Source organism: Onychostoma macrolepis, chromosome 01 (assembly GCF_012432095.1).
Source record: "Onychostoma macrolepis isolate SWU-2019 chromosome 01, ASM1243209v1, whole genome shotgun sequence".
NCBI lineage: Eukaryota > Metazoa > Chordata > Actinopteri > Cypriniformes > Cyprinidae > Onychostoma > Onychostoma macrolepis.
In genome coordinates this window covers 33,057,622-33,085,590 of record NC_081155.1, presented here as the reverse complement: position 1 = coordinate 33,085,590, position 27,969 = coordinate 33,057,622, and the positions used below count along the sequence as shown (strand labels likewise).

At 35.3% G+C, this 27,969-nt stretch overlaps 2 protein-coding genes across 2 annotated transcripts; one reads left to right on the top strand and one right to left on the bottom strand.

Annotated features, from left to right (window-relative positions):
* marchf1 (membrane-associated ring finger (C3HC4) 1) lies at positions 1-21,731 on the top strand. The gene is given in 10 exon segments (XM_058779085.1): positions 1-31; positions 2,530-2,657; positions 2,781-3,130; positions 14,933-14,983; positions 15,091-15,170; positions 16,372-16,481; positions 16,484-17,036; positions 17,113-17,293; positions 19,553-19,700; positions 21,185-21,731. Coding segments are annotated over 8 exon segments (1,530 nt in total). The 5' UTR covers positions 1-31; positions 2,530-2,657; positions 2,781-3,040; the 3' UTR covers positions 21,502-21,731.
* Positions 21,732-24,344: 2,613 nt separating this feature from the next.
* On the bottom strand, positions 24,345-26,981 carry tma16 (translation machinery associated 16 homolog). Its single transcript, XM_058776113.1, has 7 exons — positions 26,876-26,981; positions 26,687-26,796; positions 26,518-26,555; positions 25,864-25,948; positions 25,574-25,722; positions 24,826-24,868; positions 24,345-24,680 (listed from the first exon to the last, which is right to left on the bottom strand). The coding sequence occupies exons 1-7, from the start codon at positions 26,876-26,878 to the stop codon at positions 24,524-24,526; spliced, it is 585 nt and encodes a 194-aa protein (XP_058632096.1). The 5' UTR covers positions 26,879-26,981; the 3' UTR covers positions 24,345-24,523.
* Between the last annotated feature and the right edge of the window lie 988 nt (positions 26,982-27,969).

The window sequence follows — 27,969 nt, the reverse complement described above, 5'->3', positions numbered from 1 at the left end:
ATTCAGTCGCATATTCCTCTAATATGTTAAGGTAAATTTCAGATTTCTGCTTACTAAATGATTTGTATATATGCTTGCCTATCTATACGACCTGAAATTTGGTGTGAGGTTGCGGGTATTGCGTACAGTGTTAACTCGGTACGGTAAATTCGGTAAATTCCCGCTCAATTATGAGATGCGCGATCTGCGCTTCCTATTATGGAAGGCCAAAAGGGCCAAAAACACGTGAATTTTAACGCGTATTTAACGCGTTAACAACACCTATTTCATGCACCGTAACTGATTTCCCCACAAAATGTTCATGCTTTGATGATAACTTATGTTTGATCACTGTTAAAACTAGAATGTCCACTAATGTGTTTACAAAAAAAAAAAGCATGAGTGGAGAAAAATGAGGGAATTTTATTTTTATGTAATATTTCCTAAAACAGCAATTTAAATATATAATTTCTATAAGCTATACACAAAAAAGAAAAGGTAAAAAAAGACAAAGTAATTAGGCTGTATAAGCTGCTCTATAGCATGTTAAATGGTGGTAGGAATGGTCTATAAATTGTACAGCCCCCTAAGCTCACATAAATGGTTTGACCTAAGTCTTCAGCAGCCAATGACATGATCCTTTCAAACAGATTTTATATTTCACGCGTATTTAACACTTATTTCTTGAAAAACTTGAAAAAGTTTCCCCAGAAATACTTCGCTATTTAATGCATTTTTCCTTACAAATTGCATTGACAGCATAACAATTCGAGTAAATGTGTAAAACGTATGGCATGATGCCATCCTTCTAGAACAATGTGCATTTATGTTAAAATTGTAACATAAATAATCAAGTTTAGTTATCTTATTTCTTTATTGCAAAAAGCTAAAACTGGCACCGTTTTGGAGATAAATAGGCTCTCATTTTAACCCATATCATGGTGTGTGATGCTGAACTATGAGTTCCTAATGGTGTTTGTATTTGCACTGTTCTAAACATTAATATTTTATGTGCAACAACAGCATGCTGTCTCAGTGGCCTTACACATGATTTTAAGTCTATTTTTTCAAACTTTATGATTTAAATGGGGATGATTGTACTGAGAATAACTTTAATCTTTTCTTCAACTGAATACTGTTTCCGTGCTGTTTTGATGCATTTTAAAGAGTTGGCTGTCAAAATTAAAATTGCTGGATGATAGATATTCTTCATTCTTTATGACAAACAAGATAATGTGAATTACACCGGTTTTTAAATGTATAAATTGCAGTGTACAGCGTATATTATGAGGGGGTAGAATCCACAGCTCAGTACTCACTACTCAATACTCATGAGTACATAGTGATTATCTGCAAGCTGTGATATCGACATTAATAAAACATGAACAAAAGCTTTATTGACTACAATGAGCCAATCCTGAATCAGATCCCAATGACTTCCGCAACCCAAATGAAGCACATTGATGGGTGAGCATACAGCATACAGCGCCATACTTGAATAAAACTTTCTGAAACTTATACAAATCCTGAAGGAGTGTCTTTGGCACAGAATTACTCCGTTATACGTCTAACTCTTTTTTTGTTTGAGACTTTGGTCATGTTTAGCATGAGAATCCAACTCTTTAGAAGTGTAAATTAGTCAGAATGCATGAAATAGCATTAGACATCCCCTTTAATTTATGTGTACTGCCAATACATCTACTGACATGCTGCTGTGAGCATGTAGGAAATATTGCAGCTCCACATATACATACATGAAATAACCCCCATATGTGACCCTGGACCACAAAACCATTCATAAGGGTCAATTTTTTGAAATTGAGATTTATCTGAATAAATAAGCTTTCCATTGATGTATGGTTTGTTAGGATAGGACAATATTTGAATAACTATTTGAAAATCTGGAATCTGAAAATTGCATTTAAAGTTGTCCAAGTGAAGTTCTTAGCAATGCATATTACTAATCAAAAATTAAGTTTTGATATATTTGCAGTAGGAAATTTACAAAAATATCTTTATGGAACACAATCTTTACTTAATATCCAAATGATTTTTAGCATAAAAGAAAAATCAATCATTTTGACCCATACAATGTATTGTTGGCTATTGCTACAAATATACCCCAGCGACTTCAGACTGGTTTTGTGGTCCAGGGTCACATATATAGCATATTTGAAATTATCCCGTATCAGATCCATACAGGTGGAGCTGGGGAAGGTGTAGGGTTTCTGAAGCACTCTGCAACTGCTACAGCAAGCACTAACTGAGTATTTGAATGTTGCTCAAGGGCTGCTGATGCAAGTAGATCCAATTGGCTGTACCATTTGAATAATGATGTGATTACTGATTATATTAGAGTTTCTCATCTAGAGTTTCATGGCAGAACTTTATATATACATACATACATAGACACACACACGCTGAGAAAGACTAGCTCTCACCAGCTGTTTTTATAAATAAACATTTAACAGTTCAAATGTTACAAGCTAGTTTGTTTAGTCCAGTGTGTGTGTGTGTGTGTGTGTGTGTGTGTGTGAGTGTGTGCTCCAGTAGCTGAGGTTTGTGCAGCCCCTAGGGTTGTAAGCTGATTAGCTGGCTGCTCCATCCCACGCTGCTCCTGGAGGGAGGAGATTTGGAGCTAAAATAACCCCTAAGTCCTCTCGGCAACATGTTTACAGGTCAGGTTAACAAACGCACACACACATTCACAAACTGAGGCATCACTGCAGCTCTCAGGTAGAGCAGAATTTAAATGAGCTCTTTCTGTCTGTCTCTCTTTTTCTCTGTCATAAATCACACAGGTAGAACGAGAGAGGTTGGCTTCAGCTTTTTTTGGGATGTGACGACCAGCTCTCCGGATGGTTCTCCATTGCAGCTGAAGTCTAAGATCTTAACCAGGATACTTAACCTGATTTCATGCATGTGTCTGTAGGAGCGTGCGTACGAGCTCTGGAACGGGTCTTATTCTTTGTTTCCATGCCGACCCTCAGGATGGTGTGAGTGTGTTGTCTTTGGTGGGCTGAAGGCAGCGAGGTATCCCGCAGTCCTGAGCACTGCTAGCATGCCTGTGCATCAGATATCCGTTGTGCCCATCACCAAGGAGACTGCCAATAGTTCCAGCCGGAATAGAGACAAGAGTAAAGAGAATGAGGCAAGTACAAACATTTAACACAGAGAATCTGTGATGTATGTGGAGTTTTCATAACAAATAGTTTGTCTCATAGGAATTACAGTTATGTTTATGATAAAGATGTAGCCATCCATGGTTTTCTATGTAGCCTGAAATTACTAGTTACTATTTTGATAGCTTCTGTGGAACAATAGCACATTATGGTTACTGTTGTACAAGTTGTAAGTTGTGCGTATTGTCCAATAATAAAATTTCTGATATTTAGTTTGCATAAATCTGTGTGATTTACTGTAAGTGCCAAAGCAAGCAAATCCTTTTCAGAAGTGAGGGTAAAAAAAATGACTCGGTGTTATGTAAACAGAAATGTATAGCCTAGAGCAAGAGCTGGACAGTGTTGTATTGGGAAAGAAATTGATGCTATAAATAGACAACGTTACATATATTGTAAATCAGACATGCTTTTCCATCATGTGGCTGTGGCATGTTTGCAGTTCAGTTTGTTTCAGCTGTGTGAGTATTTGTAATATCCAGGACATTTTTTTGATGTATGATGCATTATGGTCAAGATATTCTTAGGCTCAGATGGCACATCCACAGTCTGTTTTCTGACCGCTGGATGCATATCATCTGACCGCTGGATGCATATACACAAGTGCTGGCTAAATCTCAGCTCCAGTCATTTTGAGGAAGTAATCTCTCGATTTGCCAAATATTTTCATGTTTATGGCATTAAATCTGAAATATATTCAGTATCGGTTTAGACACTTTGTAGCACTATCCATGAGCATAATTGTATAGTTTGTTTTTGAGTTATATCTGTGAAATAATTATCCAGATCCATAATTTACAGCCACTGAATGAACACAGATTTGTTGCAAGTATCAGAATACATTTCGTTGGATTGCCCAGATTTTGAACAGTCCTATGCAAATTAGTTTGTATATTGTGTAAACATCTTGTTCACCCAGTGGTCTCTCAGCATCTAAGATGTATTAAAGAAGGTCTCATCCTAATGACCTGAACCTTTGTGTGTGTTGGTGTGTGTGAGGGACATTTCCTCACTGTACCCTGAACCATTGATCAACAGCATGGTCGTGGATGGATAGTACTGTGAAAACATTTAGGGTTTATCATGCCAATGAAAGAATGAAATGAAAGTCATTTTGAGTTTAAAATTATTGTGTTTATCATTTGACTGACATGAAGGACATATTAAAAGATAAATATAATACATTAAATTAGATCTGAATGTCCTGAATTAAATACCATGCCTGAAATTGGCCAAAATTCATAATTTAAGAATTGGCTCCCTTATGCATGAGTGTGCATTTGAATTGAATTGACCACACTGCACAGGAGGTTAAATTGGAATTAAAGAACTAGAATGCACTGAATTATAATTCAAAAATTCAACATAGCAATCATTAAAATTTAAGAGGTATATGTATATATATATATATATAATATATAAGACTTTTAAAATATTTTTACAAGTTACTTTGTAAAGCCATCATTCAAAGTTCATTTCAAAGTCTTCACTAAAAATTGCACTTGAATTTTAATTCTGCTTCGTTTAAAATTCAAATTCAGGAATTGAACTGCAAAAAGCATTCTCAATTAAATTCTAAATTTCTTTATAGCTGAAATTACATACAAAACAAAATATGAATGGATGGTGTTTGAAAGTGTATATTGAGAAGTTGAAACTCAATTAATTGCAGAAATTGTAGAGAATATCTAGAAGTTTAAGAAAGAAAACAAGTGCGGTGCTTACCTGTAAAAAAGTTACCACCGTGCTACTATGTTGCTATGTTGTTGCTAAGTTTTATGGTTTTTATGTCACTGCAGTGAAGGTGGTTACTAGTCTCTATGATATTCTGGGCCCTAAATATGACTCAGGTTTCTACTTCAATAATGAGATTGTTTTGAACCCATATAACAACCGACAAGCAGAAATCTTGAAAAAGTAACAGCACACCTTTCTTAAGCAAGCTGCACTTTTCATCCATCATTCATGTTAGTAGCACAATTGGTTACATGAAGAAATGAATGCTTAATGTTAGAGGGTTGTTCACATCCTGAACCCTAAACATCAGAGAAAGTAACTCTGAAGCCTGCTTCTGATAATGATGCCTTGCATGCACTGTAACAGAAGAACTGAGTGCTGAGCAAGCGCTTCAGTTGTTATTTTCTTTAGGATAAGGTCTTATTTAACAATATGGAGACTCTCAGACTCACTTTTAAGTGTGTTTGTGTGTGTGTGTGTGTGTTGTCTGAAAGAGTGTGATGTGCATTTCACGTGTTCCATGTCCATGAGTTAACAGCTGTCTGTCTAGCGGGAGTTTAATCCATTGCGCTGTCTGCTGGAACTGTCACTTTCGATCACTCACTAACACACATACTCACACACATACGCACATTCACTTGGCACCATGATGGGTACTAAATGGGCTTCCCTGGAGAATTGTCCTGAACGTTGATCTTTAAATATGCATGCTACATACTTCGAGACACCAACAAAATTTGAAGTGTAGGCCTATTAGTCATGATAAATTACATTATTGTTCAAAATTTGGGGGTTGTTAAAGCGCCCCTATTATGGGTTATGAAAGGTTCATATTTTGTTTTTTGGAGTCCCTAATAAAAGGTTGGCAAGCATGCAAGGTCAAAAAACACTTTCATTTTCTTATAATATGCATTTATTTTTAGCTTATTTGCTCAACGACTCCCAAACGATTCGCTCAACGATTCATTTTTCCAAACCCCTGCTTTGCGTGATGCTAATCTGCGGTGATTGGTCGATTTCATTTAGAGCAGAATTTGTGAGAGCAGTGCTGCTGTGTGTACAGCCTTTACAGCTATTTTTAATGCTCCAAAAGCGCCACCTAGTGGCAAAGAATGAATTTGCATTTTCATTCAGACCAACGCGAAAATCAAGTTTCCCCAGGTCTGCGAAATGGTCCTCACTGCAGAACACAAGATCCAGGGGGTGTGGTTGGATCTAGATCCAACTCCTCCCACCTTACATTTACCTAAACCTACCCGTCTCCACCCCCTGATCCCTAAACCCACCCATCCCCACCCCTAAACCTACCAGTCTCCACCCCCTGGATCTTTGTTCTGCAGTGAGGGGCTACTGAGGTCTGTGCGCGCACAACAAGTGGGCGGGCAATATGCTAATGTTTCATGTTGACGTCAACATGAAACGGCTTGGGATTGGTTTTTTCAATGATTTGGAGTCGACTCTTTCTTTTGAGAGATAATTACTTTATACACGGTGCACTTTCAGATTTAAAACTTTGCAGGATATTTTCATTCACTTGATAATATCTCCACTTTAAGATTTGTTTCTGCTTTTGAAAGATGCCTTTGATGCTCATCAAGGCTTTATTTATTTTAAGTCCAGAAGTTTTTTTCAGTAAAAACACATTAAATTGATCAAAAGTGTCAGTAAAGACATTTATGCAATATATTAATAATTGCAAAAAAATTCTGTTTCAAATAAATGTTGTTCTTTTGAACATTCTATTCATCAAAGAATCCTGGTGGATTCCAAAAAATCTGATTCCAAAAAAGTTGGGACACTGTACAAATTGTGAATAAAAACAGAATGCAATGAAGTGGAAGTTTCAAATTTCAATATTTTATTCAGAATACAACATAGACGACATATCAAATGTTTAAACTGAGAAAATTTATCATTTTAAGGGAAAAATAAGTTCATTTTAAATTTCATGGCATCAACACATCTCAAAAAAGTTGGGACAAGGCCATGTTTACCACTGTCTGGCATCCCCTCTTCTTTTTATAACAGTCTGCAAACGTCTGGGGACTGAGGACACAAGTTGCTCAAGTTTAGGAATAGGAATGTTGTCCCATTCTTGTCTAATACAGGCTTCTAGTTGCTCAACTGTCTTAGGTCTTCTTTGTCGCATCTTCCTCTTTATGATGCGCCAAATGTTTTCTATGGGTGAAAGATCTGGACTGCAGGCTGGTCATCTCAGTACCCGGATCCTTCTTCTACGCAGCCATAATGTTGTAATTGATGCAGTATGTGGTCTGGCATTGTCATGTTGGAAAATGCAAGGTCTTCCCTGAAAGAGACGACGTCTGGATGGGAGCATATGTTGTTCTAGAACTTGGATATACCTTTCAGCATTGATGGTGCCTATCCAGATGTGTAAGCTGCCCATGCCACACGCACTCATGCAACCCCATACCATCAGAGATGCAGGCTTCTGAACTGAGCGCTGATAACAACTTGGGTTGTCCTTGTCCTCTTTAGTCCGGATGACATGGCGTCCCAGTTTTCCAAAAAGAACTTCAAATTTTGATTCGTCTGACCACAGAACAGTTTTCCACTTTGCCACAGTCCATTTTAAATGAGCCTTGGCCCAGAGAAAATGCCTGCGCTTCTGGATCATGTTTAGATATGGCTTCTTTTTTGACCTATAGAGTTTTAGCCGGCAACGGCGAATGGCACGGTGAATTGTGTTCACCGACAATGTTTTCTGGAAGTATTCCTGAGCCCATGTTGTGATTTCCATTACAGTAGCATTCCTCTATGTGATGCAGTGCCGTCTAAAGGCCCGAAGATCACAGGCATCCAGTATGGTTTTCCGGCCTTGACCCTTACGCACAGAGATTGTTCCAGATTCTCTGAATCTTTGGATGATATTATGCACTGTAGATGATGATAACTTCAAACTCTTTGCAATTTTTCTCTGAGAAACTCCTTTCTGATATTGCTCCACTATTTTTCGCCGCAGCATTGGGGGAATTGGTGATCCTCTTCCCATCTTGACTTCTGAGAGACACTGCCACTCTGAGAAGCTCTTTTTATACCCAATCATGTTGCCAATTGACCTAATAAGTTGCAAATTGGTCCTCCAGCTGTTCCTTATATGTACATTTAACTTTTCCGGCCTCTTATTGCTACCTGTCCCAACTTTTTTGGAATGTGTAGCTCTCATGAAATCCAAAATGAGCCAACATTTCAAAATGTCTCACTTTCAACATTTGATATGTTATCTATATTCTATTGTGAATAAAATATAAGTTTATGAGATTTGTAAATTATTGCATTCCTTTTTTATTCACAATTTGTACAGTGTCCCAACTTTTTTGGAATCGGGTTTGTATATGAAAATTTGTATGACTTTTACAATATTCACAGTAACTGTTTTTAAACAAAAAAATGCAGCCTTGGTTAGTATAGAAGACTTATCTATCTATCTATCTATCTATCTATCTATCTATCTATGTATTTATATCTATCTATGTATTTATATCTATCTATCTATCTATCTGTCACTCTGCTCATTTTGTGTGTGTGTGTGTGTGTGTGCGCGCACGTTTTTGTGAGATATGAGGACATAAATTTGTATAATGACATGGTCATGGTATGACAGGTATTACAAGAAGAAGGTGACTAATGAGGACATTTCCCCATGTCCCCATTTTTTCAAAACGCTTATAAATCATACAGAGTGAGTTTTTTTTTTTTTGAGAAAGTAAAACTGCACAAAGTTTCCTGTAAGGGGTAGGTTTAGGTGTAAGGTTGGTGTAGTAGGGCAATAGCACATACAGTTTGTACAGTATAAAAACCATTCGCCTATGGGATGTCCCCACTTTTCACAAAAACGAACATGCGTGTGTGTGTGTGTGTGTGTGTTAGCTATCTGATGCTATCACAGATGATTACAGTGACCGCTGCATGTTCATAACAAAATTGGAGATTATGTGTTTAGTGGTTGTTAACCTGTACTGAATTTGCATGCATGTGGAATGGTTAATTAGGTTCAGTGTTGTTGCTCTGTTTATATTGTGATTGATGGATGCATGGATATTAATACATAGATTCCGCATTTTGTTTGTCATATCAGGGACTTCTGCATTTTGCAGGAGATACATGAAACAAATTCAAATTAAACAGATTATTGGCCCACCGGTTATTTTAGCTATACTGATTTCACTTACTGAGTTTATTATATAATGATGAGCTTTTTCTACAAAAAGAATCTGCTCTCAACGTATTCAAAGAGGTCTCCTTGTTGACCATTCCAAATGCTGTACCAGCAAGATGTTACTATCTATAGGTAGATGATTGTGATTCCATGTGAGTAGTAGTTTGTGACCAGGTGTATCCCATCAGTACATTATCCCATAATGCACCCGTGTCTATAGTTAGCTTTTGAATGGCAGCCAGAGCTTTAATCTTGGTCGGTGATTGGCTGAGTGGAGGCACACTGTCTCTTAAACAAACACAAATCACAACGGATGGTCACCATTGTATGTGCACCTGCATATACATAAGTGTGCATGAATTCAACACTGACAGGTTTATCTATCATATAACAGCTGCTCTGAAGCAGAATGGTGAGCCCAGACTCTTGTAATTGTACTAGGCAGAACTCCAGATGGCAGAGCTAGAAAACGCTACCTCAGACATCAGAAATGTATAAGAGTAGGATCCTACTCAGAAACTGTGTGAAGCCAATCCCTGTGCATCTAAATGAATGCATGACCAGAGATAGACAACCACTGACAGATTATACCTCAGAGAAGCAGCTAAAGCTAATCCAGCCCAGCCTAGAACATAAACATGCATGTGTGAGCTCTTACATGCATCGGCCTTCAGAGCAGATTGGTAGCTCACAGAACATACAGGGGGGAATTTATGGGTAAGTGAATGTCAGATGTTTCTGCTTGTATTATTCTACAGTTTTGTTTTGTGATTGTGCATGTAATGGAGATGGGTTTTTTTAGAGATGAAGGACCTTGTAATACTTGCACACTAGTGAACTAACTATAAAATTATTATAGCATGGCTTTCAATGATCTTGTCAGTTAAACTGCTTATGACAGAAACTGTAAATCAATTTACATAGCCTAGTGTACATCCTTTTCTATCATTCATAATTTTGGGGGTCACATTTATTTATTTATTTAATAAATTAACACTTTTATTCAGCAATCACACATTAAATTGATGAATAGAAAGTTCAAAAGACATCATTTATTTGAAACAGAAATCTATTGTAGAAAATGTATTTACTGTCAAAGTTTCCACAAAAATATTAAGCAGCCTAACTGATTTTAGCACAGAAACAATAAGAAATGTTTCTTGTGTACCAAATCAGCATATTAAAATGATGAAAATTCAGCTCTGTGTCACAGGAATTGCAATATTATTTCACAATTTTATTGTTTTTGCAGTATTTTTGTTCAAATAAATTAAGCATTGATAAGCATGAGACTCTTTCAAAAATATTGTCTGACTCCAAACCTTTTAACTAGTTGATTGTTTATATCGTTGCCAAATGTAAACTACCCTTATAAATCTATCCTATTAAATTTGGACTATAAGGCATTAAGGTATTATAAACATTAAATAAATTATGAATACTGTGAAGCTGCCTTGAATCAACGCGAACTGTGAAAAGAGCTATACAAATGAAATAAAATTGAAATTGATCTTCCTTCCAATACTCTTATGTCTGTATGCTGTATATGCTCTGTAATTGAGACTAATAAAAATAAATCTTGTCAATGGTCAAATTTTTCATAAGTGTTTCTTGCAAGGTTTCGTTGCAGTATGGTGAAAACATGGCCTGAAAAACATTGTGTTTTACACTGTAAAAAAGAAATCCGTAAAATAACAGAAAAAGTACTGGCAGCTCATTACACATTTCTGTTAACTCTAAAACAGAATGCAATGAAGTGTAAAATTCAAAATACTGGTAAAACATCTGTAAAAAATAAATATGGAAAAATTCCTTCAAACTATACAGTATATTGTGCCCTATTTTTTCAGATTTTTTTAGAGTGTACTTTTCACGTAAATTTTTATATTCCATTCAAAAGTTTGGAGTTCTTTTATGCTTACTAAGGAATTTGTGCATCTACTTCTTAAAAAAATAAAAACTTTTTGCAAGTACCCTGTTCATGAAAAGTACCAGCAGGATTTGCTTGTCTGTTAAACAAAATTACTTTTTGTATATTTTAAGCTGTTTTGTTTGTAATGATATAACGCATACCTTTCCAATTAGATTTGAGAATTTTGAGAGAGACAAACAGTGGTAATGACCTTTGAACCTTGATCTTAGAACACTGACTTGATCTTTGACCCTAACTAGTATTAAGGGTCAAGGCTAGTATTACATGTATGCGTCTTAGGACTTTCTATGTGCCAGAAAGACCTCAGCCTTTACAGGGATTTTAGAATATTCTAGTAGATTCATTCTGGTCAGCATTTACTGTGACCTGGATTCTGTAAATTACTCAAATTCCAGATAGAAAAGGTTTAGGAGAAAGGAGTCCTCTGATGATATGTGTGGTTAGATTTGTTCTCAGATGTAGAAGCAATAGTAGAGTACAGTAAAGGGATATTAACTAAGGTCAAACCGGATATGACCACAGTTAATGCTCCCTTTTTCAAAGCTTCATTGAGATTTATATTAAGATACATTTGTTAAATAGAGCTCTGTAATATGCAACCATATATATATATATATATATATATATTATTTTGAATACAACAGAAAATCAAATCAAACAGTCGAAAAAACTGTGATGCTATTTTATAGAGCAGACTGCATCGATAATGAGAAAATATCAATAAGAAGGTCGTTTTACATGTGTTTTCAGAGTATAGAAATTCTAGACTAGATGAATGAGCACTGTTTTTCCAGCGAGGAAGTCATGTGATCATTCAGTACAGAAGATGTGAAGACTGGAAGGCTTTTATGTAGAAAATGAATCCATTAAGTGCATTACACTAGCAAGTGTTTTGAATCTAATTCGTTTTGAATGTGAGGTTGCTCCTTCATAGCCCAGGGGGCTTAAAGGAGTTTTTAGTTGTTTCATTCAAGTATCAGTGTTATTTCAGATGGTTCTCCAGTAAAGTCTTAGGAAAAATAAAAACTGACACAAATAAAAGACAACAGTTGGCGGGGTAAAAATATAGAGCTATACAATGAATGTTCACTTAGAAGAATTTGATGAGAAATTTTTGTGTTGGTGTCTAAATATAGACTTTCACTTCACATGGAGACTTCAGTTTCTTGGCAAATCTCAGCAAAGTTTGAGATTTCTGAGGAGACATATATGAGATTCCAGGCTTCTTTTTCTCAAGAAACTGAAGCAAACTCTCCATTTACTCTTAATCTCATTTAGGAGAAACAATCAAGATAAGAGAACTCATGTTTGATTTTCTTCGCTATGGTCTATAAGTGAAGGTGTAAGATGAAAATCACGTTTGGTTGAGTGGTGCAATCTGGGTGAACTCCATTGGCCCCTGAGAACGCGGTGGCTGTATTTCATGTGAGCACAAACATAATTATCATGTACTGTTGTCAAACAATCATAAAACATGTTTATAATAATATAATTTTCTCTCAGAGGATGCAGTTGCACCTGTATGCTGGCTAAAAGACACACTGTGGGTGTATAAAATATTTATGAGCTGATCAGATGTTGGTGTCTGGCGGCTTTCACATCAATAATTCAGAGCGATATAGTGTCACTTCAGGAGTGAGAGAACAGAGCTCAATACTGTCCTTACTAATTGCAGCTACACAACATATACATTTTTTAGTAAAAAAAAATTGGAAGTATTTATCAGCTAGGTCTATTGTTAAAAATATAATAATAAAAAATAAAATAAACATTCTATGTGTGTGCTTGCAATAGCCTACCTTGAAAGCACTTTGGGGTTCTCAAACTGATAATGATCCGCAGAAGATCATTTGTGTGTGTGCTCTTGTATGTTAGCTTGAAGGAATGATAGTTAAGTTAATAATGGGCCAGGTGTGGACCAGAGGCAAAGGTGGACCCACCAAAAGCCCAGAAGGAATCAGCTCTGCCTGAGGCACATGGAGGCAATAAATGCTAATACAGATCGGTCTTCACAAACGCCTGGCAAAACAAAGCATTCAGCATTTTTAAAAACAACAGTCAACGGTCAGCAATTCCCTTTTGTGCCATTTGTATTTTATATTGATTTTGAACTCATTGTAGCTAAACCAGAACTGTGTAGAAGAAAGCTTTTGTTTATACACTACCGTTCAAAAGTCAGATTTTTTTAAACAATTGAGAGTTTTATTGTGCAAGTATGTATTAAATTGTTCAAAAGTGACAGTAAACATATTTACAGTGTTACTGTTAATTTTATTTCTATTTCAAATACAGTTATCAAAGAACCCTAAAAAAGTATCACGGTTTCCACAAAAATATTAAGCAGCATGACAATGATAATAATAAGAAATGATCTTGAATGGGATAATGTTAGACTGAAAACTGGAGTAATGGCTCCTAAAAAGTAAGCTTTGTCATCACAGGAATAAATTAGACTTTAAAATATATTCAAATAGAAAACATAGAAAATTGATTGTATTTGACATTATTACATTTCATTGTATTTTTGATCAAACAAATTCAGCTTTGGTAAGCATAAGATACTTCTTTGAATTTGGTTCCTTGTTGTATTATGCAGAAAAAAAGTTCAATCACTAGTATTTGATGACACAGAATTGGGTCACACTTTATATTAGGTGTACGACTATGTACTTACATCAAAAAATAAGTACAGTGTACTTTTTGCGTTCATACTGTATTGAAAAACACTTTTGCTGCTATTGAGGTGGGATACGCGTAAGGTTAGGGGCAGGTTTGGTGGTATGGGTAGGTTTAAGGGTGGGTTAAGGTGTAAGGGATGGGTCAACAGTGTAATTATAAATGTAATTACATAAATTAATTACAGATGTAATTACATATAGGTATTTTTAAAAATATAAGTACAATGTAAAAACATGTATGTACACAATAAGTGCATTGTACCAAATTATTAATTTAAATGTAAGTACATAGTAGTTAAGGCCACCTAATATAAAGTGGGACCCAGAATTGGAGTAAAATGAATGTTACATTTGCAAGTGCAATGTACACTATGTATAAACTTAGTAATGGACATGCTATGCTCTATTCACGGTGTTAAGTAAACATGAATTTTTATTTTCTTAATATGATGTATTTCTTTTTTACGCACTACATTGGGATTGTTTAAAGTGAGTGCTGCTGCTGTACTTACTCTAGTGGATCCAAGCCAGATGAGAGTTAGCTAAAAAAGTTAATTAGTTATTGGTTAACAATACCTAATAACTTGTTTAGCCGGTTCAGAAAAGAAGAGAAAGTCATTACTTTTTGATATTACAAAGTCAAAGGTTTTTATTGGGAATAACCAGACCAGTAAAGTATGAGACTTAAATGAATGAAGACCATAATTATTCCCTCTCCCTTTATATTGTCATCTAACCCATAGTCTTTAATAATCTTAAAAATAGTCTTTGTGTTTATTGGTTACCATGAACACACACACATACTGTATGCGTGCACACGCAAAATGGTCTTAGGATGCTGCTGTTATTTTTAGTAATAGGATTGGTTTGTCTTAAAGCTGCAGTCACATTAAAGATCTGCTCAAACATGTGACAGAAACGCTGCTTTAAAAGTCAACTATTCTCTGTTGGTTTGTGGGTTATGTGTGAGAGTGCTTGTAATTTCTGCTCCACTGAATTGCAAAAGTACTAAACAGGTTTCCCATAAACCCCCCCCCTGTCTGCCGTTGGTCAGGCAAACCAACAGACAAGCCACTGGTTGAGCATAATGTAAGCAAAGTTTCAGATGTGTCATATAGTTGATTGTACACTTTAAGCTGGGATAGAAGAAAGTATTTTCAAGTACAACTAAGTTATGGCCTCAATGTGTGTGTGTGTGTGTGTGTGTGAGAGAGAGCATATGATTAATCCTCTTGGTTTCCTTTAGGGTGAGAAGGCACGTGGGCGATCAGGAAGTCGTTCCAGCAATATATCTAAGGTAACATAAACACCCACACCATCATTATTCAAAGCAACCCTAATGACAACAAAGTGCATGCTTTGCACATGCATATTATTTTGTACTTTTGTCACCTGCTGTTTCAGGCGAGCAGTTCCACCCCAGGAGCCGTGCTGAACAGTGTCTCTCAAACATCAGTTACACCGTCCTCACAGGACATATGCAGGTGAGTCTGGCTGTATACTGATGCTGTGGGATACCATGTTTGTGATTGGTGGTTTGCTCATCTATATTTTTGCATGAGTTTATGGAATGAGTTGTGGAATGTCAGAGTCTTTTTCTATTTTTAATCTGAAAATAAATAGACAGAAGATTTTGAACAATGAAAAGATATGTTTAACAGAAAACAGAGAGATTATGATATATTAAATTGAATGTGTTTAAATATAAATAAATTATAACGCAGTATATAAAAACATTTTGTATTAAATTTTAAAATTAAATGAAATTACAAATACAAAATAAAGTACTATAATATATAAAAACATTTTGTATTGAATTATAAAATTTCAATGAATTTAAATTACAATTTATAAAACATTTTGTATTAAATTAAGAGTGCAAAATTGAATATAATTTATTAGAAAACAGTAATATAATTAATCAGTATAAATTAATATAGAATAGAATAATATAATTTATAAAATATTTGGTATTGAATTATACAATTAAATTATGAATGTAAAATAAAATAATAGTATTTATAAAACATTTTCTATTAAAGTACTTTTTAAGAGTGCAAAATAGAATATAATATGTTTTGAAACATTTTGTATTAAATGATTAAATTAAATTAGAATGGAATTAATTATTTATAAAACATTTTGTACTAAATTAGGAAAGCAAAATAGAATACTATAATTTTTTTAAGCATTTTGTATTAAATTATAAAAATATAATTAGAATAGAGTAATATAATTTATATATAGAATATATATAGAATAGAAAAATATAATTTGAAATAATTTCAGTTAAATTATTACATTTAAATTAAATTAATGCAAACTAGAAGAATAATATAATTTATTAATCAATTTGTATTAAAATAATTTTATAATGCAAAATAAAATCATTTTATGTATTAAACTTTCTAAGACTTTTATGTATGAATTTGAATGCATACCTCTAAAGGTATGTAAGATTATTTAAAAAATGTTTTGAATGCCACATTTTCTTTCTGGTTTTAAGTATTAAAAAAATGAATGAACAGTGAATTGTAAGGAAAAATTAGGCAAATGAGGGGATAAAATCCAAAGTTCAATAGAATTTCACTTTTTAAGTTTTTTACTCATCAATCATTTCATGCTCTGTTGTGTCTTCTTCATCCCTTTTGTTTTTATACGTCTGTGTGTGTATGTGTTGTGCAGCTCTAGTGGTCACGCTAAACTTGAAGTAGATGGCTCAGATCATACACCCGTCATGCCCATAAACCCCGCCTCCGACTCCACCACCACCGCAAAGCGGCAGGTCAAACGCCGTGTCGCCGGCGACGGGAGAGCACCGGGACCGTTGGGTGTGCAACAGAGTGTGTGGACCAACCGAGACATTCACGGTTGCATAAGCAAACACACACACACTCTGACTCCTCCTCAGAGGACGAGCAGCGCTGGAGAGAAGCTCGCTCCTGGAGCCGCCAGAAAGCGCGACGGAGACGCAGCAGCAGCCGACACACGCAAGCGCATCCCCGTGAGGAACAAGACGCCACTAAGCTCATGTCTGTCAACTCAGACGAGGGACAGAAAGAGAACCAGCCACCACTGTGCAAGGGCCCCAACACCAGGGCCCATAAAAAGTTGTCAAAACGGGAGGGGCGTGGAGGCCAAAGCCAGGCAGCCAATCACAGAAAAGGGAATGAGCGTGGTAGTAATAGGAGTGGAAGTGAGGAGGAAGAGCCTATTACAAAGACGTATGAAGAGAGAGGTTCAGGAGACCCAGATATGTCTGTCCCGTCCCCTTGTAAATGCACTATTTCCACCAATCAAAATGGTGCTACGCAACAAGCATGCACTGATGATGAACTAGAGGTGTGCAGGTGAGAGAGCGTGATAGAGATGAATGAGCGCGAGAGGCTGAACGAGCGAGAAGCTGATGTGTTTTTGTTTGTGCAGGATCTGTCACTGTGAAGGTGACGAGGAGTGTCCGCTCATCACCCCTTGCCACTGTACAGGAAGTTTGCGTTTTGTGCACCAGGGCTGCCTGCACCAGTGGATCAAGAGCTCCGACACACGCTGCTGTGAGCTGTGCAAATATGACTTCATCATGGAGACACACCTTAAGCCTTTGCGCAAGGTAACACACACATACACACACACATCTCTGAACAGCTCAGATCCTGTTTTATTAAACATCAGTGGCAGCTGGTGTTTTACTAGACTGGGGACGCACAGATGGCAAAATGTGTGCTCAGATAATATATAATAATATATATTATAATACTTTTTTCTCCTGTGCTTATGTATATATACAGGTGCATCTCAATAAATTAGAATGTCTTGGAAAAGTTCATTTATTTCAGTAATTCAACTCAAATTGTGAAACTCGTGTATTAAATAAATTCAATGCACACAGACTGAAGTAGTTTAAGTCTTTGGTTCTTTTAATTGTGATGATTTTGGCTCACATTTAACAAAAACCCACCAATTCTCAACAAATCAGAATACTTCATAAGACCAATAAAAAAAAAGTTTTTAGTGAATTGTTGGCCTTCTGGAAAGTATGTTCATTTACTGTATATGTACTCAATACTTGGTAGGGGCTCCTTTTGCTTTAATTACTGCCTCAATTCGGCGTGGCATGGAGGTGATCAGTTTGTGGCACTGCTGAGGTGGTATGGAAGCCCAGGTTTCTTTGACAGTGGCCTTCAGCTCATTTGCATTTTTTGGTCTCTGCATTTCTTGGTCTCTTGTTTCTCATTTTCCTCTTGACAATACCCCATAGATTCTCGATGGGGTTCAGGTCTGGTGAGTTTGCTGGCCAGTCAAGCACACCAGCACCATGGTCATTTAACCAACTTTTGGTGCTTTTGGCAGTGTGGGCAGGTGCCAAATCCTGCTGGAAAATGAAATCAGCATCTTTAAAAAGCTGGTCAGCAGAAGGAAGCATGGTCCAAAGGAAGTGGTAAATTTCTTGGTAAATGGGTGCAGTGACTTTGGTTTTCAAAAAACACAATGGACCAACACCAGCAGATGACATTGCACCCCAAATCATCACTGACTGTGGAAACTTAACACTGGACTTCAAGCAACTTGGGCTATGAGCTTCTCCACCCTTCCTCCAGACTCTAGGACCTTGGTTTCCAAATGAAATACAAAACTTGCTCTCATCTGAAAAGAGGACTTTGGACCACTGGGCAACAGTCCAGTTCTTCTCCTTAGCCCAGGTAAGATGCCTCTGACGTTGTCTGTGCTTCAGGAGTGGCTTAACAAGAGGAATACGACAACTGTAGCCAAATTCCTTGACACGTCTGTGTGTGGTGGCTCTTGATGCCTTGACCCCAGCCTCAGTCCATTCCTTGTGAAGTTCACCCAAATTCTTGAATCGATTTTGCTTGACAATCCTCATAAGGGTGCGGTTCTCTCGATTGGTTGTGCATCTTTTTCTTCCACACTTTTTCCTTCCACTCAACTTTCTGTTAACATGCTTGGATACAGCACTCTGTGAACAGCCAGCTTCTTTGGCAATGAATGTTTGTGGCTTACCCTACTTGTGAAGGGTGTCAATGATTGTCTTCTGGACAACTGTCAGATCAGCAGTCTTCCCCATGATTGTGTAGCCTAGTGAACCAAACTGAGAGACCATTTTGAAGGCTCAGGAAACCTTTGCAGGTGTTTTGAGTTGATTAGCTGATTGGCATGTCACCATATTCTGATTTGTTGAGACCCAATTTGTTTGGTGGATTTTTGTTAAATGTGAGCCAAAATCATCACAATTAAAAGAACAAAAGACTTAAACTACTTCAGTCTGTGTGCATTGAATTTATTTAATACACGAGTTTCACAATTTGAGTTGAATTACTGAAATAACTTTTCCATGACATTCTAATTTATTGAGATGCATCTGTATATATAAAAGGCAAAATATAATAAAAGTAAATAAATAAAAGTGCGTGTATATACTGTGTATACACAGTATAGCCTATTGTGCTGTGTTTCCATAGCGACGCAGTGTATCTCTTTCAGTGACTTTCATCATTTTTAAGCATATTTATAGAGCACAAAGCAATAATTTAAAAAAGAAAAGTAGATCATTTATGCCTACAGCAAAAATGATGATTGATTACACACCAGCGTTTAAATAATTAGGGGGTTGTTCAAAAAGGAGTTCTTCACTATGAACTAGCCATGCTTGCCTTAGTAAACACTGCTAAAAAAATAAACTCATGGTTTATTGAGATTGAGCAGATTACTCTGAATGTGGATATATTGTGAAGATCAGCACGCACATAGCCTAGTGCTGCCACATTGTGGCTTAAATAATAATTACAGGAAAGGAATGCATTCATAAAGCGCTGGACCCTTGTTTTTTTTTTGTTTGTTTGTTTGTTTTTAGTGGGAAAAGCTACAGATGTCTACAAGCGAGCGGCGGAAGATCTTCTGTTCTGTGACTTTTCACCTGGCTGCTGTGGTTTGTGTCATCTGGTCACTCTACGTTCTGATTGACCGCACAGCTGAAGAGATGCGCCAAGGCAAGAACAATGGTAAACATACTAACACAGTAGCCTATATTTATGCATAGGTTTTAATGTTTGCAAGAGGATCCACTGTTATAATGTAATTTAGTTTAGTACAGCTGGAATGTTTTTATTGAACAATCAGCAAGTAATTTTATAGTGGTGTAATGCTGTATCGTGTAAAGTTGTCTTTTTTATTATTTTACCTCTAAAGAATCATCAGGACAAAATACAAATTATATTTACAAATCAAGCTAAACATATCATGATTTAAAATCATGTACACTTAAATGAAATGGGGGGAAACAGTTTTGTTATTGTTAACTAAAAATAGACTATTAAACATTTTTGGTCATCTAAATTAAGCTTAAACAAAATAAAATATAAATATTAGATGAAAAACTTAAAAAAAATAAAAATAAAAATATTTTGCCAAGTAAACATCAGTTAAAATGACTAAAACTGAAACAAAAATAAATTAAAGTTATATAAAAAATATTTGAAAAACAAAACTAATAAAAATGTCAAAAGCACATAACAAAATTACTACAATTAATATTGAAAACTAATTTGAAATATGAATAAATACTATAATAGATAATATGATATAAGCAATAATAAATAATACTAAAATAACACTAAATATTTAAAAAACTATTAGCTCATTGCTGCCATTTTAATATCATATGATCTGTTGTGTCTTGCTATATTGTAAGTTAAAATACACAAGTTGCATTCAAGTTAAGTTGGTCAGCATCTGAGACAGTTTTATTTTAATAAGACAAAATATAGTTTTGCTTAATATTTTGAGTTAGTTTTATATGGTTTTTGTTATTTTATTTAAAGTAACATTTGTTTTTTCTTTCTGGTTTTAGTTTTAGTTAACCCTGATCTGAGCTTAGTTTATTGTCAACCCTGAAATATATTACTATAATAATTTTCATACTTCCTTTCCAGTGCACCAAATATTGAATAGAACTTTATTTGCATAGAATCCAATGTTGTTATTTTTTGGTAAATGCTCATGTAAAGAGCTGTTCAGTCATGGCATCAGTTTGTAGGCTGACTTGGTAGACTATTTTACCCTGTTTTAAAACATGGATTAATTTACACTATAGCAACTAGTAGCAGAATTTATATTTTAGGTGCAATTTGACTGCATTTATTTAGTTCTAGAACAAAACTCATAAAGTCTCATAAAACTGAAAACTGAACAGCTATTTAATGTGAAGCAGCAGCGATGCATAAACAAAAATGAATTCATCCAGAGCATTAAGTATCAGTATAAAGTCCAAGACAACTGGGACAAATAAAAGCCAGAGAAACAAAACAAAACAAAAAACACCAAAAATTGATTTACTGCAGCATTTAATGCAATGATGTAGTACTGTAATGTTGGAATCCCCATTATGCCCATATAGCTGTGTGGGAAGTAATCCTACTTCAGAGTAGCTGTAAGATAATATAATATAGTGCTGTAATTCCATGCCATGCTGTCATTGCACACACAGCGTTGGTGCGTTTGTCCCCTCTCAATGCCGTAGGGGTGCTGGATTGGCCATTCTGGACCAAGCTCATCGTGGTGGCGGTTGGCTTTACTGGAGGACTCATCTTCATGTACATTCAATGCAAAGTCTACCTGCAGCTCTGGAGGAGGCTGAAGGCTTTCAACAGGATCATCTTTGTACAGAACTGCCCCGACACTGTCCGCAATGGAGAGAACAGGCCGCCCCCGGTCACTCAGAGCAACGGCACGCACGGGACAGCGGAGGCTCCCGCTCCTCAGACACAAACAAACACAGGAGGAGCGGAAATGACCCCTGTTTGACGATGGATGCTTGGTGCTCTGAATCTCAGTAGCTGAAATGTTAAGGAAAGGGCTCCCTCCTGGTTTATTTGACCAAAGTGATGAGATTTACATATAACAAAAGCACTTTTTTAATTTTTATTAGAGGGTGGGTAAACTTATATAAGAAGTTTATATAGGGCTGTCAAATTCTAACATTAAAGGAATAGTTCACCCCAAAATAAAGATTTTGTCATCGTTTACTCACCCTCATGTCGTTCCAAACCTGTATAAGTTTCTTTCTTATGCTGAACACAAAAGAAGATATTTTGAAGAATGCTGGTAATCAATGAGTTGTTGGCCACCATTGACTTCCATAGTAGGCAAAAATACTATAGAAGTCAATGGGGGCTATTAACTGTTATCTTCTTTTATGGTCAACATAAGAAAGAAACTACAGGTTTGGAACGACATAAGGGTGAGTAAATGATGACAAGATCTTCATTTTGGGGTAAACCATTCTTTTAATTGTGAGCAATTTACTATATACAAAACAAGGTGTAAAAACATTATCACATGTAATCATACCCTTGATCAATACTTAAATAGTGTAATAAGGGATTTCCCTGTTAGCTGAGCCATTTAAGCTTAAACAACCTTCATGTTTTTTTGCGAGTCTGCAGTCATTTCATATCATTAAGTCGATTAAAAAGGCAAGACACTACGGGCAAAAACATTTTTTCAAGAACTGGTCAATGTTGAGATTTTGGGCTGTTTTTGGCTTTCCATAATGTTTCAGAGTAGTGTAAAGAATACATCCAGTGTTTCAATTAAAGGCCTTTTCTCAAAAAGAGTTTTTTTATACACCAAACCTTACGATTTTATTTCTATATATATTCTGAAGGGTTTAATGAGGGGTTTGTTCATGTATCATTGTTCATTTATTCATGTATCATACTATATTGACAGTATTTTCTGATTTATGGAGTGATAAAAAGAGATATTCAAAATCCCCCCTGTAAAAATCTTTGACTAATATGTCAACAAAATGAAACAAGAATTCTGAACCTGGCTTGATCTAATGTTTAGATTTCTATTCTGTAAATGAATGCATATTTAGTTACATTTGTATTTTTAAATATAACATTACAAAAACGTTTCAAATTTTCAATGTAAACAATCAACGGGAAGTTTGGTGATATCTCTTTGTTGAAAATGTTGTCACTCTCGGGCTATTCAAGATAAATATTCATTGGTTTCTTTATCGGAAGAGATTTAGAGAAATTTAGCATCACATCTCTTGCCATCAGAATGAAGAGTCCAAACAGTTGATAAAAGCTGCTAATTTTCTCCAAACCTGTTTTGATGAAAAAACACTCATCTACATCTCAGATGGCCTGATAATGAGTAGATTTTCATCAAATTTGTATTTTGGGAAGAACTAATCCTTTAAATGTGTTATCCTATTCACCTGGGGTGTCTTGCCTTAATTGATTGGCAGCCTTGTTCTATAGCGTATATACTGTATGTTTATTACTGGTTAGATCTAAGCAAAATAAGGTAAAAATTCTTATAACCTGTTCTGAAGTGGTTTAGCTGTTCTCTCCTATTCCGTAGATGAGCAAGAACTCAGTGACATCTGAATGTGACACAGGGGAGCAGAGGTGAACATGGCAGTTACAGCAGTGATTATTCAAGTCAAGGAAGCCAATCCTCTATAGCTTTGGCTTTCACCTCAGCTGTCTTTTCCTCAATCTCTTAAACTCTTGGATCAGGTAAAGATGAGGAGAGTCACCTTACAAATGAATAGAATGAATTACATTGAAAGTCTTCAAGAAACCAAAGATACAAGTGTTACAAACTAGAGAGCAGACAAGCGTTGGTAAATAGCTTGTATTCTTTAATCATGTTAACACAATTACTTTGTTTTCAGTGATCTGTAAAAAGTTTTATAGTTTGTTTACAGTTGGCACCATACAGGAAAACACCATACATCCATATCCTGGTTATCATAATTTCACCTTTTTATTTCTATGGGTTATGAGATTTCAGATAGATATGGTGGCTGTGATGTGTGTATGTGAGAAATATATATTCAAATTATATATATACACAATATATATATATATATATATATATATATATACACACACTGATGAACTTTTTTGATCCACTTCAGATGTTGACTACTGTATATATGTGTATATATGTGACGATGATATGAGACAAACATTCTTGGGTTACACTTTATTTTAAGGTGTTCTTATTTATATATTTTTAAGTTAATTAATTATCAGTAATTTACAGTTATTACTAAAGTAAGTACATGTAACAAGGACAATGTAAAAAGGTGTTGCCCATTCTTGCTTTATTTGACTTGTTTAAAAAAAAATAATAAAAAAAATAAATAAAAAATAACCTTTCGGCATATTTATCCATTTAAAATAGATAAATCTATAAGAAATGAATAGATAACTATGGTAACCAGGATTTGTTTTCCTCCATGCTTTATGGCATGAAGGACTGGATTTTTTTTCTTCTTTTTAAAAAACAAAAAAAACAACTTATGCAGCTTTTAAAGATGTATGTTTTGAAGGGTTTATGGAGAATAGTGTTTATTTATTTCTAAGACAGAGATTTGTTAATTTGCAAGTTGATGAGGTTTTGCTGAGTGGTGATCAGAAAGAATTCAGCAAATTTTACATTTTTGTATTCTGATTTTCTGCAGTGACTTCAAATATCTTGATATGTGAAAATAATTTAAAAAAAAATGCCCATAGAGCCATGTCAGGATCATGTGAGATTTGGTGATCAACATCAGTGTTCACAATTCAAATGCACATTATCAAAGAAACATGCAAAAATCAGTCAGTGCAATAAACCAGTGAATGTATCAAACGGTTTCAAAGTCTCTTTTTATTTATGGATTAATAATACTGTGTTACCTGAGTGACTAAGTAACCTCCTTCCTTACAACAACACATTTTTGCAAGCGGCCAATTCACTCTGGTCCTTTTCCTCTACAGTAAACTTTACTGTAGTAGAGCTGCAGGATTTCACAGTGCTATAGGTCTGTGTCAGAATTCAGAGACGAGTCTTCCTTATTCTCCTCTCCCATGTGTTTATCTTGTGAAACTGCAGACGGTGCGCTGTCAGAGCCTTTGGCTGAAACCTTTCTCATTTTAATGTTGGGGAGTTTCTTGAGGTCACCGGTCCACTCTCTGTTAAACAAATGTGGCTCAAGATTAGAAAAATTTGGCATTATGTTAGGATTTGGGTTGGACTTTACATAGTTCTGTGCCAGAAATTCTTTGAATCTGATGACTTGCTATAAAAAGTGTTAACATGCTTTTATGTAGTAATTACCTAAATATTTTCAGATGCTTACAATTGATGATATCAGGGATTTCTGTAAAGTGAAAAAAGAAAGACAAAATAAAACCATCTAGAACATGTAACAAAGGAGAAGCATAATTAGCCTTTCTATTTATATTATTTTGTTCTTTCTATCTTTTGCTGTGTGTCAGTAGGAAATATAAGTTTACATTTCCAAACATTCATTTTGCCATTAATTGTAATAATCCAGTGAGATTTTTGTTTGCACAACAGCCAGTGCTCCACAGAGATCTTATCTCATCATCATCCAGTCTGTCTGGAATGACATGAAGAAACAGAACAAACAGAGACAGACTAAATCCAGAAGAACTGTGGCAATGTCTCCAAGATGCTTCAAGAGACCTACCTGCAAAGCTACAGTAATGTTAAAAGTTTTAGGCACTTGTGTAAAAATGCTGTAAATGAGGATGCTAGCAAAATAATGTCATAAATAGATTTTATTTATCAATTAACTAAATTAAATCAACATTTGGTGTGACTATCCTTTCCGTTTAAAGCAGCTTTTGCCCTACGCATAGTTTTTCAGGTAGCTTTGCAGGCAGGTTTCTTGAAGCATTTAATTTATGAAAGTTTACATTTTCAGAAATACTATCTAATTATTGCTGGAAACATTTTATTCAATCATTCTTAACACTGTTCACATAAACCTCTTATATGGCGGAAAACAAATAAAGATAAAAGAGACCTACACAAGTTAATGTGAATGTAGGAAACATACCAAAGCCGATGCTTTCATACTGAGCTCTCTCTCGCTCTATTGTTTGTTTGATGACAGCCTCTCTAGAGCCATGCTGACGACCCTGTCGTCCTTTGATACTGTTCGCCAACTCAATTTGCTCCAGCTCGCCGTTAAACCGGTGAAGGTACCTGCAAAAGAGGATATGAGCCAAGATTCCCATTTTTATTATTTTCAATATACAACTTTTCAACATTTCTAAACCTAAGACAGTGCTATGTATGCAGAAGTTTACAAGTCATAACGACATGTTTTCTTGGGGCTTGTCATACCTCTCAATTATTTCACAAGCATCATGTTTAGTGAATTCTGATTTGTCAGGGTCCAGCTGGCTTTGGAACCACAAAAGTTTTTCACCTGCAGAAAGTGAGTGAAGACAAGTAAGCAGCTAACAGGGAACATTCCCAGAACTTTGGCTAACATTGTGGTAATGTTCTCTCAAAGTTGTGAACAAACATTCCACTAGTAAAGCTCATAGAACGTTTGTTCAAAGTTAACCGGTCTTTAATAAGGTTCTTAAAACCTAAGCACAAAAACGTTATTTATACATTGTTTATGGAGCATTATTCTGAAATGTTTCAGCTGGATGTTCGTCAAACGTTTTGTAAACGTTACTAACTAGTTTCAGATGATTCAGAGGACAACAGAACATTCATAAGTAACATTTCCATAGTGTTTGCAAAACAATAAAACTGAACATTCACTTAATGTTTTCTGTAATGTTCCAAAAACCAAGAAAAACGTTTTTAAAACTTAAAAAAACATCCAAATAACGTTGCGATAACTTAATGGTAACGTTAGCAAAACACTGTTAGCTGATCAAGGTACACAACCAAATTTTCAATGTCATTTCACAAACCAGTCAACAAACAACCTTTCGAATTCCTTGTTTGCACAAAGGCAGAAAATAAAAATAAACTACTCACCAATCAAATTTAGACGCTGGGCCTTTTCACCTTTTAACCTAGAAGTGATTTTACAAATACGCTTACAGGTGTAATAGCATAACAACGTAACTGTGGCGATACAAAACCTTATTTATTTCCCTTTAAAGGACATTAATAAATGTAAAAGTGAAGCAGAAACGAATTTTACTTTTCTTTCCTCTGTTGTTTGATGGCAGCACTCGCTAAATATGCGGCTTTCCTGCTGTATGGGTGAATAGCCTTCTTCTCCACCTGTCCCTTCCCTTTGGCTGCCTTCGGCTGAAGTAAGAATACGAATGATTAAACACGCCATTCAGAAGTAATTCTAAATTAATTAAAGTTTTTAACCAAGATTTACCATATTCGCTGATATAAGTGAATGTCTGCCACGCGTGTGACTACTGGGGGAAGATTTAAGGCACGGACCGCTGAGACAGTTCGACGGTATTTTTGTTCCGTGTATCATAGACATTAGTCAGGAGTTCCGCTTGTACATATCATGTCATATTTCACACGATTAAACTGTCCGAAAATAATGTATTATAATTTTTTTGTAATGTATTTCTTTACAGACTTGTCAAATTACTTCATGACTGTGGAAACAAGAACAATCAATTTAGCTTTTTGATACAAATGACTATTTAATAATCTTTTTATACTGCATTTTGTGTATTCAACATAATTCAAGATAAGTTACCTGTTGTCAATAAACAATTTTTAGCTTTTAATCTGGAATTTCCCCCCATTTCACTCTATCTCTTTTTTTTTTTTAATTTCTCTTTTCTATTATTATTATTATTTTTTTTTTTTAATTTCCTTTAATATTTTTCATTATGCAGTACCATATCTTATCTATATATTTATGGAATTAAGGAAGAAAAAACAAGAAAAAAATTCAAAATGCTTATTTCTAAAATTTTTCAACTGTACAATCGTCTTTTGCTTTTCATACAAATCCAGTGTTGGTTAAGTTACTCAAAAAAAGTAATCAACTACAATTTACTAATTACTTCTTTAAAATTGTAATTTGATTACATTACTGATTACTGCATTTTAAAAGTAACCAGATTAATTACTTTACTATCAAGTTACTTTCAAGTTTACTTTACTTATTCGAGTTTACTTAAGTTATCAAACCTAAAAAAATACACTACAAAGAGAAACTCATAGTTCTTTCATTAATTTAATATTGACTGAAAAAAAACAAAAAAAAATTATTATTATTTTTTTTTCCATAAACTGACGTCACGCCATATTGAGTTCTGGGAAACTGCTTTGTTTATCCGCCATACTGAGAGGATCGCGCTGAGTTTAGGGCAGTATTTTGATTTTCTGCATGGAGAATTGCAAAAGTTTCTCCGGTACTTGTTCTGAGAGAAAACTGGACAGAGCAGTATGTTTTTTCGCCTTTTCTCTGCGTTATAAACCCCGAGGGAAGCAGGTCGCGGATAC